At 37.1% G+C, this 13480-nt stretch overlaps 1 protein-coding gene across 1 annotated transcript in view; it reads left to right on the forward strand.

Annotated features, from left to right (window-relative positions):
* The window catches only part of BANK1 (B cell scaffold protein with ankyrin repeats 1), a 382288-nt gene that overhangs the window by 179848 nt on the left and 188960 nt on the right, over nucleotides 1-13480 (forward strand). The window contains 2 exon segments of the mRNA XM_032460712.1: nucleotides 2052-2190; nucleotides 10766-10905. Coding sequence (XP_032316603.1) covers nucleotides 2052-2190; nucleotides 10766-10905 — 279 coding nt within the window.

Below are 13480 nucleotides of genomic sequence, written 5' to 3' on the forward strand. Positions count from 1 at the left end.
GATGCATAAGAAGCAGCCTGTGTGGGCACTCCTGCATGAGAATGAGATTGCTGGGTGAATAAACACTGGGAGAGGATGCTCAGGCTACTAAGTTTGGAAGGCGAGAGGTCAAAGTTATACAAGAAGGGATGTACTCAGGGAGGAGAACTCCGAAGAACTTTGAAGCAGAGGATGTTGGGGATCTGAGCCCGAGTGAAATGGGAAGTCATTAAAGCTTTGAAGTAAAGTGACGGATGTGAGCACCAGAGGAACTAAAGAACTGCGCTGGAAGTGAGGTCCTGTGAAGAGGAGATGTCAGACGTGAGGACCAGGCGGGGCTGTGTCCTGACATCAGGACTCAGGTGGAGCAGTGCGTCCAGTGTGTCAGGGAGGCACAGGGAGAGTATCAAGGAAGTGTCTCCGATGTGTCAGATGTGTGGGGCCAGAGCAATAGGTGGGCTAGTGGGGTCTTTTCTCAATATGCAATTTAATAGGGTGTGGAGGAATTTAGTTCAAAATATCCTGTGGACAAATACATGGGAGCATTAGACTCTGGTGGAAAAATGCCTGAGGTGGATGTGTCTCAGCTGAAATGATTTTGTAGCATCAACATATCTGTAGAAACTCTTTAGTACAAAGCATTAAAAATGTAAGTTTTATCGGTGGGTGATTTATGCTTAGGGAGATAACATTTAAATAAGAGAACTTTGAAATTAATGACTTTTGGGTAAACACGATTTTATAAGAGCATATAAATGAGGTTTCTGTTTATTTTGTGAGGGACTGAAATTCAGTTTGACTTTGAAGAAAGGCTTTGAAAGGTGATATCTGAGATAATCATAGAAACATATTTCATTTGAGCTATTTTGAAGCGTTAAACAGCCCAATGTAAAGAAGAATACAGATTTTGAATTTAGAGAGTTCTGATTAATGTTTAGAATGTAACTCAGTATTAGTTACCCTGTTCATAAAAGAGAAAAAGAACAGCCTTCCATTTTGGCTTTAGGATATGTGTGTGTGTGTGTGTGTGTGTGTGTTTTGATTAGGGTTAGAGGAAACAGATTTATATAAAAAGTGCTTATCATAATTCCTAGTATAAAACAGATGCTCAATAAATGTTTATTCCTTCCCTTTCTCTGTATTAATTCCAATCTTCTTTTCCCTAATTTTTTTCTAGATTGCTTTCAAAATGTTTTCAATAACCTTTTTATCTTACGTACATAGATTTAGCTTTTCCACTTTAATAAAGTCTTGAAACTTTTAGATTTATAGCCTTTATAACTCAATATCCTTCACTGGTCCACATCATAAATAAAGAGTAACCAGAGAATCTCTGTTAGGTAAGATTTAAAACTACAGTTGACCCTTGAACAGAGGGGGTTTTGAACTTCATGGGTCAATTTATACATGGATTTTTTTCAATTAGGAATACTGCAGTACTGCACAACCTGCAGTTGGTTGAATCTTCGGGTGCTGCGGACGGGAAAGGCCTACTCTAAATTATATAGGGATTTTCTGCTGTGCGGAGGGTTGGTGCCCCTCACACCTGCATTGTTCAAGGGTCAACTGTATTTGACATTTAAAACAATTCATTATATTTAAATTATAAGAGACCTTAAAGCTAACCCTATTCAATCCTCTCATTTGTAGATAAAAATGCCAAGGTCTAGAAAGGTGACGGAAAGGGATTTGGGCAAAAAGGATTTGGTTAGCGATTGAGTTACAGCTCCCTGGAGGTTTGTGAAGTGATGCTTATGGCCTTCAGAGAGACAGCCTCACACAGGGATGCAGGAGAGGAGGAGGGAGAAGCGATGTCCTCACTGCCTTCTCAGTTGCAAAATATGGTGTTGGAGAAAAATATTGAGAGTTCAGTAGACCTGAAGTTGATAAACTTAAAATGTTGTGAGAATCACCTTTACATATTTTATTTCTGAGTATGGCTGAGAACATGGACATGCTGGAGACATAATGTGCAACCATGTGCGACCTTTATCACTGATAAATGTAATGGGTTCTTTGGTCAGTGAGAACTCCTTCAAATGCCTAACCGGGTTATATTTTTCATCTTATAGAATCCTGGTGAAATATTTATTATTTTGAGAGATGAAGTAATTGGTGGTACTGTGGAGGTTGAATTTACGTCAAATAGTAAATGCATTAGAACACGGCCAGCTCTCTGGAGTAAGACAGTCTGGTGTATGAAAGCTTTAGGTAAGAAATTTTTTTATGCTTTAATAAGTATAAAACATCATCTTGAGTTTCTTTCAATGCATTTATAGTAAAAGGTTTCACTTCCCAACAGAAACTAATATTGTTCTGCAGGTGTTTCCTGTGTTTAGCTTTCACATACACAAGGCTGTTATTATTAATCTGGATTCGCAAAAGCACAAATGTGTAAATTATGAGAAGTCTGCTTGTGTACCATGTGGTGAAATGACAGCCAGTAACATCACATATTTTCAGTCATGTCAGCAGAGAACACTTTAATATAAGTCAACTGTTAAATATAGAACTAAAATTATTTGCTTTATTGTAACAGGATTAGCAGACATTTGGATTTTCATTTGTAATTTTCTCTTTTTTTCCCTTTTTTTTTTTTTTTTTTTTTTTGGCCATGACCCTGAGTATATTTTTGATTGTTTGGAAAGCATAATTCTTTTTCCTTATTTTATCATCATTGTACCAGTTCTAAATACAATCTCCCCTCTTTTCCTTATTTAATTTATGAAGCTAATCATTTTATTACCCAACATTGCTTCAACATGATAAATTATACCAGATTTAAAATTCCAGGTGGAAGAGCCACACTTGCCATAGTAATTGTACTAAAATTGAAATCTAATGTATTAACTTCTGAATGTTTTGATATAAATGTAGGACTACTTTGTTTTTGAATTTATGGTGTCCTTTTATAGTCAGACAATAAAAGTTCTTTGTAAAACTTTGTAAATACAAACTTTATAGGGTATTTTAAAGCAGGAATATATTCAATCTTATTATTAATTTGGAAATGTAGTAAAATATTTAAAATTAAAGAGTACGTCAAATGGATCCTTTGCTTTTTTGTTTTCCTTTTTAAATGTAGCTGTTATGAAATCGATTCATTTACAAAGCATTTAAAAAATTTTTCTATTGTGTTATGTAAAGCATGTGTCTCCTCTTTGGATTACCTTGCATAGCTTAGGTCAGAGTTGGATTATAGAGAAGAAAGACTCTACACCAGCCATGTACAAGCATTTTAGACACTGCTTCCTGTCATGGGAAAGGATATGCAGAAGTGAAAGGAGGAAGAGCTCTCTGTGCCTCCTTCCTTTCTCTTTCAAATTCCCCTACTTCCGTATGCCACATTTTAAAATGATTTAATGAACAATAATTTCTAACTAATTAGTTTAGAAGTTAAACTAAGTCTAGTTAGACTAAAACAATGTAGAAAAATCAATACTGCAAATTAAGAAGTACTTAGATAATGTGTCCTAAATAGCAAATCAAAATGTCAAATTAAAATCAGTCACATTAAGATTTTATGTTCAGTTTACTTTGTAGCTAAGAACAGTGCAAAGAATAAAATGTCAAAGTTCAGATGTTTTTCAGAAAAGCAGGAAACTGTTATTCTATATTTTCCAATAAATACCAGGCCATAATGTGTGGTTGAAGAGCAAATTTGTAGTATATAAATAAATAAACAAATAAATAAATAAGTCGCTGTTTACCAGTTATGCTAATTAAATTTCTCCAACTCTTTTTTTCAACTAGATATTCTGTAAGTTAGTGAGGAATTTTCTTACAGAATGTTGGCTGCTATGTAGCCATATATAGTGTTGAAGAAAAATTAATCAGGAGGTCTAAGAAAGAAATGGAAAATTTTATTTGAGCCGAATTTCGAGATTATAACCCAGGAAGAGCATCTCACAAAACTTTGAGAATTGTTCTGCCCATTAGAAGTCAAGGTACAAGTTATTTAAGTTTTTTGAGACAGAGGGCTGCACATCAAATGTCATATTGTTGACAGCTTACATAATCCAGACCTAAGTGGCATAGTGGTGGGTCATGTGACCCCGTACAAAATCAAGGAGAAATGTTATCTTTTAAGGAGTTGTCTTGTTGATGCTGGGAGAATGCTGCTCTTTATGGTTGAGCAGGTTTTCCTGCAGATGGGGGAGGTTTGGCTGATGCATAATGCAGATACACAGTGCATAGCGTGGGGAGAGAGGAGGCAGATGGACAGAGAAAATATTTTTATGTTAAAAATTTTTTTGTCTTGCCATAAAGTAAGAATTTTATTCATAATGGGAAAGTTCCATGAATACATACGGGAGTACAGATGAGACATACCTCAGCAGAGATGGCCCCAGGCACCTTCTCTGTCTCATGGCACTGTTTCTTGAAATTCTTTGAACCCTAGCAAGAACTACATTTTACATCATGACCCAGCACATATGCATAAATACGTAATGAAAACAAAGGATTTAAAAGCAACACTTAGACTGACAGTTTCGGCCCTGACATGGAAAGTTGCCGCTCCCATTCTTACAAGACAAAGCTGAACAAACTAAAAATCTGTGTTTTTTCTTGAACTCCTCAGAGACCTAAGGTTGCAGGGCAAACGACCATCCTAAAATCTGGAAAGAAAGGTAAATAGAGTGGCATCTGAGATCTGCTTACCTGAAGTAGAAGTGGTAGGAGCACTTAAACAGTAATTTTGATGAATTGCTGAAGAGGCTGAGTGTGGACTAGCTTGAGAATAAGAAACTCCTGGGGGCTGTAGTTTATGAGACACCTATAATTTGGGGGGATTTACCTCCAGGAACCCCTCCAGGTTCACACAGTGAATGTCTAAGACACACTCCCTGCAGACTCTGTTGGGTCAGAGGAAAAGTAATCCTGGGGAAGGACTCCCAGCATGTTCTCTATAACAAAGGTCTGCTCTTCAAGGGAACCGCTTTATCAGAGCCTTGTCCCCGCCGGGTAAGAGCATCCATCCCCGTGTAGCCCCCTCCAGCCTTCCTGTCTCCCTGAAGGTGGGGAGGGAAAGGGTATGCCATGGCAGGAACACTTGTGAAGGTCGCAGCTAAAAGGCCGGCTAAAAGACGAAGACTTAATCGTAAGATTAGAGTGCTTCCCCTCCCTGCAACCTGACCACCACCACAACGGGGTCCCAGTGTAGCAGCAGTGGATTACCCTTGAAAGTTTGCAAGATGCAGAATCTTTCTGAGGAGGAGTACGTGGGGAAGCACAAAGTCAAGAGGAAGACAAGGGCAATAGAGGAATTTGAAGCCCCTGGCACCTACAGCTACAGCAAACAGTGAATATAGCCCAGCTCCTAGCTGGATGACTCCCACTACGTGTCTACCTGTTTCAATTCTTATATCAGACACAATTTGTCTGATTTTCAATGAGAAATTATAAGACATGCCAAAAAGCAAGGGGAAAACATAGTCTAAAGAAATAAAACACACATCAGACCAGACATGTGACACAGATGTTGGAATTATCAGACAGGGAATTTTATATAACTATGATTAATATAATGAGGGTTGAGGGTTATAATGCAAAAGTAGATAACATGCCAGAGCATATGGATAATGTAAGTAGAGAGAAAGATACTTTATTTCTTTTCATTTTTTTCCAGTGTTAGAGCTTACTGAATTGATGTCATGAATTGCTAGTGGGTTACAAACCACAGCTGGAAAAACCAATCTTTGGAGCTGCCCTCGCCAGTGTTGTAGCCACTGGCCACATCTGGGTATTTAAACTTTCTTTAAATAAAATTTAAATTTCATTTGTTCAGTTGCATTAACCATGTTTCAAGTGCTTCATTGGAACATACCCATCCTCTCAGGGAGTTTGATTGGACAGCACTGGTAGCACAGTAGAGCTCTCTTTTCTACACCAATTATGGAGTAAGAGACAGAGCCCAGTGCATTCTGATGGGCTAGTGATCTGTCCAGAATCTGTGGCGTAGCTGAGGAAACACTTAACTGGTGGCTAGGAGAGCTGTCTTTATTCTTTACTGAGCAACTAACTTGACACAAGTTTCTCAGTCAGTTTTCTTGTTGATAAAATAGCTAAAATATTCACATTTCAAGTACTCAGTTGCTTAGAGATACGGGAGATAAGGTACAAGACAACACTTTGAGACCCAAATGATCAACAAAGGGTCAGTCTCTCCCTCTAGCAATTCCCTTAAATGTAAAGAGTGTTTTGTCTGGAATAACCCACATTCAGCTTCTGAATGGGGTATAATAAACCATCTAAAAACTTCCTTCTCTTCCTTATAGGGAAGAGACTTGAGGGGTCTGTCTTTCTCTATAAATATTGTACTCATGCTGTTCCCGCTCTTCTCCTCGTCATCTGTTTCCCTCTCCTGATAGAAAGTGTCCCCTTTCACCCTTGGGAAATCATACTCACGAGCGCTCCCAATTCTGTGTCAGCTCATGTATAATCCTTGTGCCCATCAGTGACATCCAGAGAAGGAAATGATCTCAGTCAGTATCTCATACCATCTAATAATAGTCTATACGGATTTAAGTCTTTGAAAAATGTTTGCTATACTTACTTAAATACCGAATTAAAATGGAGGGATCTAAAACTGAAGTGGAAACATACCAGGGACCCTCCCCACTCTCAGGGATGTTTTTGAAGAATATATGATGCATCAGATTCAGGAGATGGCCTCCATCTGTCCAGTCTCTTTCCAGTCTAGAAAAATTGCTCATATGACTTCTTTTTTGATCACCTTGCTCATGATGTAATCAGTCACATGACTTAAAATGTGGTTTGCTCTCTGTAGATGTTCTCTTGTGCTATACCCAGAGCTTCCCGTACTGAGTTTGGCTGGTGGTGTGAGCTGGTGTGGCATCTTCACAATACTGGCCAAGATGCAGGCTTATTTCTAGTCACCATTCCATAGTCCCAAGGGTGTGGCCATGATCGTGATGGAGCAAGATAGCTGCTAAGACTTTTGCTATCATACCTGTATTCCAAGCAGTGTGATGAAGCAAGGTGTGCTGGAACCAGTGCATATCGGATTGCAAAAGCCAGTTCTATGCATCTCTTCCCTACTTCATATTCAGTGATATTACCTTGTATATTACTGTTCTTGTGATACAGGAACATGGAGCATGAGAGGATGGCCATGTCACAGGTCCCAGGCATGAAGGTAGATTTATTCAGAGAGATACACTCTCCATAGACAGAGCGTGGGCTGTCTCCAAAGGTGAGAGAGAGCAACCACGAGGGCTCCCATTATTCCAACTACCTTGGGGAAGGAGCTGGGATACCCAGGAACTGGGTCACTATTCACTTTTTGACCTTTTACAGTCAGCCTCAGAACTTCCATGGTGCCTGTGGGAGTGCCATTTACCATGCTAATATATTACAACGAGCATATAATAATAATAATAACATAGTGAAGCTCAAGTTCTGCAGGAGTTTAATCTTCCGCCATCTTGGTGCTAATGGCTGTGTCATTCTTTTAATGGTCATGCCCCTGCCTCCTACCCTCTTGTCTCACTTGGGCTGCCATAACAAAATGCCAAAGACTGGATAATTTCACATTTCTGGAAGCTGGAAGTCTAAGATCAGGGGGCCAGAAGTTGGTTTATGGTGAGACCTCTTTCCTGGGCTTGCAGATGGCCACCTGCTTGCTCTGTCCTCATGTGGCCTTTTCTCTATGTATATGCTCTTTGGTGACTCTTCTTCTTATAAAGACGCTGGGCCTATTAGATAAGGGCCCCATCATTATGACTTCAGTTTAACTTTAATTACCTCTTAAAGGCCTTATCTTGTCTCCAGTTGGCCTGGAGGTTAAAGCTTCAACATGTGAGTTTTAAGGGACACAGTTCTGTCCATGACATTTTAGTAGCTTGAAGTCAGCTAAGTGGTGTCTTTCTCTTCTGAAGCAATTCCACATCTTTACCTGATTTTTTTCGTTTGGGAAAATATGCTCTAAATTTACCTTCTTCCCTTTCCTTTCAGGGCAATAACTCGATATAGTCATTATTACTTTGTTTTCTAAAAACCTCACCTTCCTAATGGTGTCCACAGGTTTGTCTCTGACAAGGACTGTTTTGTGTTAGAGGAATTTGAAGTTCCTATAGTCCAAGTTTATGCCAAAACTTATGGAAATATATTTAAAGGCTTTAAACTAGAAGTATTAATTAATTTTCACCCAGAAGGAGGAGAGTATTCCTCTGGTACCTGCAACTCAGGCAGAAAACTATTTTACACAGCAGGGGGATAACCAATTAAAAGTTGAAAGGAATGTAAAATGTAGCCACAAAGATAAAGAATCTCTTTATTAATCAAGAAACTATGTTCTGGATAATGTAAACTATAACTTCATATTTCATTTAAAAAGCAAGAAAAATACTTTAGGATGTGCTAAATATTATGTAGAACATGCTCATAAAAATAACAACAGTTAAGAAATTTTTCTAAATATAGTTCAAGAAGATAATTTTAACATATATTATTAAACTTGATATTAACTTTTAGACATGACCAAGGTTTTAAAGCCACCAATATCTATTTAATAATAATGTTCTAATCAATGAGAGTTATGTTGATTTCAGTTCCCATGGAAATTTAGGTGGGTTCAGGTAAGGTTTACTACGTTGTAAAGGGCTAAAATTGGTTGGTAAAGGAGCACAGTTTCTCAGGCACATGAAAATAGAAAGCAGAAAAACTCTAAAGTTAGTGTATTTGTGACATATATATTTTTATGGAATAGTGACTGTAGTTCTGACTATTCAGAAATATCTTTGGATTATATTTTCCATAAATTACTTAAGTTTGTCCCTCACCTGGAAGGTTAGACCAATTAAATCCTGGAGACAGGAAGGATTGACAAAGGTCCTTCATGGCCTAGAACTTGAGATTTGAAACTTAAATAGAGTTCCTTTTTAACCACTGCTCTTCTGTAAGTGTACTTTATTGTGTATCTACATCTGATGAGGGCAAGGTGTTCCATCTCTCTCTTCTATTTGAGTCTTTAAATTAATTGGTTTTAATTTTTAATTGAAGCACTATAAAATGTAGACAGCATAGTGACACAGTTAAAGTAAAACAACGCTCAAGCTGTACATAGTTCTGGTCATGAAAAATCCAATTCAATTATAAAATTATTAAGGAGGGTCTCCCAACCAGATGAATCCATAAGAGTCCTTCCTCATATGTAGGTGGAAACAATAATTAGGTCTTGATTTAATAAATGACATTCGATAGATATGAAAATATGCACAGCAAAGACAGTACTTCAAATGGCCACACTGGAGGATTACTCTGAAATCAACATCATTATCCATAGAGCTAATGGTAAAATTTTGAGTCAACTTGTGACTCAAGATATCGGAAGTCAATCAGTTCATTCTCATGTTAAATTCTAAATAAATCAGAATATCTTAAGTATCCTGTATCAGAGAACTACCAAGCAAATAGTCTCGCTGTGTATCTTTCATGATTTACCACCTGACATTCTTTCAGAAAGTTAACACCTCATGGTAAAGTTCTTAATCTCTTTTCTGATAAAATCAATATTTTCTTTAAAATCATCTCTATGAAATCAACTGAATTTGATTTCATTTCACTCCAGTAACTCCACACCCCCTTTATATACATACACAGCTGTAGTGATGAGGTGTGCATTACAACATTCAGTGTTTTTAAGATTTCTCTTACTTTCTCTATTGCATGAATACTTACTTTTGGAAGAGAGAACTTTTCTACATACATTTTCTTTATAATACAGGTTAACTATCTGATCAAGCAATTTGAGAGGAGGAAATTCAACTTCTTGATCTAGTTAAAGTTAAGATTGTTGGCTTTGAATTTCTCTGAGCACTATTATCAGGGTTATTTAACTTCTTCAGGAGATAAAGTAAAATTAATGCTTAAACATTAAGAACTTTTAATTATTAGAGTTTCATCAGGTGGCTTTTGGTCTTGTACTTAATGGCTTATTCCACACCCCAAATATTTGGGTGACAGTTTTCCAGGAGAATTTGGGAAATAGCTCTGTGACAAAGAGTAAATTTTTTAAAGTATGTTCGGCAAATGAATTTAAAGAGCTAAGTTTTGCTTACTTTTGTTACAATAAAACCTAATAACTATTCCATTGAAGTGATTATTTAATGTCATTCTTTCCTGGAGAGCACTTTAACTCTGTTGGTAGGTTACAGCAGAGTTTACAACATGGTGTATCCGTCACTTTGAACAACTTGTTCACAAAAAGGCTTTAGATGAATGGATGGTGCAAATAGTACTTAAACAGAGGAGCATTAAACATTGCCTTCCCGAAGGTTTTCATTGTAATCAGTTGAATAAAAGTTCTGCAGTTTCAATCAACTCAACTCCTTTTTCCAAACAATTTTGAGAAACTTCCCTGTAATTAATGGGAGTTTTCTTCCTCAGATTAATAGTAAATATCTAACTTTTAATGAATGACTTTATTGTTCTAAATTCTAAAGCATTGCATAGAGGTGATAAAAGGTTACTTCAAAAAAAGGAAGGTAAAAGTTAGGGGGAAAGATTTAGTGCTTTGCTTTTATTATAATTGTAGCATATGTTTTTACCTTTTAAGTTTTTTTTTAAGCAATTAAGTCCAAAATTATACATCCAATTTTTGGTTTCTAACTACTAAGGATAAAAAAGAAAACAATTCAGTGCTAGAAGTTAGTTTAAATTGTTACAAATTCTTAAAGCCTGCCTTCATATTCTCTAAGAGATATAATAATGTGATACGTGCATTTATATACTCAGCTCCTAACTACCCTTTGTGTTTTATAAGATTTTCCTGCTGGCTCCGTCAATGTCAGTGTCTACTGTGATGGAATCATTAAGGCCACAACAGAGATTAAATACTATACAACAGCAAAGGCTATGAAATGCCTATTGGAGGTGGCAGGTCCAGAAGATGGTGTGTGCCAGGTAAGTTGATGTTTCCATGAAATTGATAATAAGCTAAAGAGCTAATGTGGGATAAACTAATGCTTACTTTGATTTAAAGTCTGAATGTTGCTTGAATAAGAATGAATTACTGATCAATAGGAAAAAAAGAAACTGACCTCCATGGTGCAGAGATGTAGATGAATTAGCTTGCTTAAGTCTAGTCTTTCCAGATAATGTCACTGGGAGACAGATTATCCATTACAAAAAAGCTGTTGTGATGAGTTCATTTTAAAGCTGTTACCGACCAGATAAAGAAAGACAGAAGGATTAAAGAGAACTCTTAAAACATGAATTTCCTCTTTGCCCAGATGTGGGCAAAACAAGATAAAAGAAGCTTTCAGTTTAAGGAATCAGACAAATCAAGAATACCACCAAAAAGGAAGTATGTGGTGTTAATCTAGAAATTGTTATTTCCATGAGGAAATTTCCAAGCTCAGTGTATGTTTTTCTTAGTTTCATGTATCACTGTTGTCTGATACTGAAAGTGACTGCTTTAAATGAACACTGTATATTGAAATTCCAGAAATACTGAACTTTTCTGGGAACTAGGCAAAGAGACATTTTCAAGCCCCAGGTTGTTTCTCTCGTGTAACAAAGTATTACTCAGCAATGGTGACTTGGTGAGGAGTTTCTCTTCCTCTCTAAGGCCCTTGATTGAGACATTTTCCGGTAACAAGTAAGTACTGTGAGTGCCTTGCCCTCATTGACTTAGAATATAACAATTATATTTTGATTAATCTTAAGCCATTAGTTTAATTTCTACATTTGGCTTTATTTTGTTGTTACCTGACCCACTTTCAGTAAAGAGAAAGCTTGTTTACTGTGGAACTTTGATCCTTTCTGTGCTTCTTCCATCAAATTTTCAGAGTGAAATAAATTCCTTTCTTTTCATAGCTACTTGATAATTAGAATTTTAACCTTGCTTAATTGCTTTTTTTTTTTTTTCACCCCTCCAGGGAGGGAGAGAGTAGAATAGAGGCTAAGAGAGAGATAGTTGAATTGGACATTGGGTCTTCAGATTACCACAAAGCACTCCGTAAGACTTGTAACAAAACTATCAGTGATAGTGATGTTGACAGGCTGTCCTAAAGCCTTATATACATTTGAACTAGTTTGGAATTTGAGGCTTTGTTATTTATTTTGTGTGACATATTTTTCTATTAGGGTTCTCCTTTATGAATGACATATTTTAGAACAGTGGAAAAGGGAAAAATGTCTTAGGGAAGGACAGGAAGTAAAATACCATTTACCAATCTGGAGAGTCAGGACATTCAGTAAAACGTCTATATTGTAATTGCAAAGCAACAACAAAAGTAATAGTTTGAAATACAGATAGTTTCATTTCCCTGTGTCATGTCTACCTTATCCTCTACTTTAAAAAATCTTTAATCATTACAAAAAGACTAATAGAGGTGATGTATTGCATTTTGGTATTCAGTTAGCATAGAAGTGAAGTGGTCCCCCAGACACATCTTTGTGTTGTTAAGCCTTTGGGGAGGAAAAAAAACCTTGTGTATATAGTAAAACTTAAATGTAATTTATGATTCTTGGACGGTTTTTCTAAATGTTGTGATATCCAAGCCATGATTTCTTCTACAGCTTTGAATGAATAAAAATTGTGGGGGTTTTTTTGCACAATTTTTAGGTAACTAGAAAATGCTTAGTTTCATTTTTGCCCTCAGTGTCAGAAATGAGAGATAAGGAAGGGTTTCTTCCCTCTGCCAAGCACTGGTGCCCAGTGAAAGGAAGGATGTTGAACAGTGACAGCTTGATTCAGGGTTTTACGCTTAGAAACAAGCCACTTTAAACCTGAGATTTGAATACTGAGAGGTAGACTTATTTAAGCTGTTGACAGCAGACCACAACTTGACAAGAGACACTAAGAGATTAGGGTTAATATATACAGTGTAAGATAGGTTTAGAGGTTTTGCTGCTGTCAAGAGGGAGCCTAGATGTGCTGTGGAGTTAAATCAAACAAATTCCGAGACTGAGATCTCAGATCAGACCGAGCTACACCATCACAACCCTGACAGAGGGAAGGTGCAATTCAGTCTCCATCACATCTTGGACTAGGTGTGACATGGGGCTCTCACCCACTGGCATCTGGACCCCATGCATTATCCCTATCATGAATTCACCAAGATGGTGAAATTCAAACTCCACCCTTGATGACAAAGAAGGAACTGCATGGACACCAAGGAACCTTGGTGTGTTTTAGGGATTACGTGGTCTCAAAGGAGGTGTGCCAGCCCACTCTGTGCTTATTATCCTTGCTGGCATTTGGTTGTTCCTTATGACATTAGGCTTTTGGCTCATGGAGATTATATTTTAAAAGTTGTGTAATAAGCTGTGCTTTTCCTCTCCAGCATACAACATTGCAGTAATTGTTTCTTTTATGTGCTGCTCTGCCACTTCAATTGGGAGATTTGAGTATTTCACAGATAGTCCACTGAACATCTCTTTTCAAAGAACAGCATACATTGTAATTTTATTCACCATAGTTACTGTGTATTTGTAAGAACATGTACCAGCAGACTTCACAGGGTTTTTTTTT

Source organism: Camelus ferus, chromosome 2 (genome assembly GCF_009834535.1).
Source record: "Camelus ferus isolate YT-003-E chromosome 2, BCGSAC_Cfer_1.0, whole genome shotgun sequence".
NCBI classification, from domain to species: domain Eukaryota; kingdom Metazoa; phylum Chordata; class Mammalia; order Artiodactyla; family Camelidae; genus Camelus; species Camelus ferus.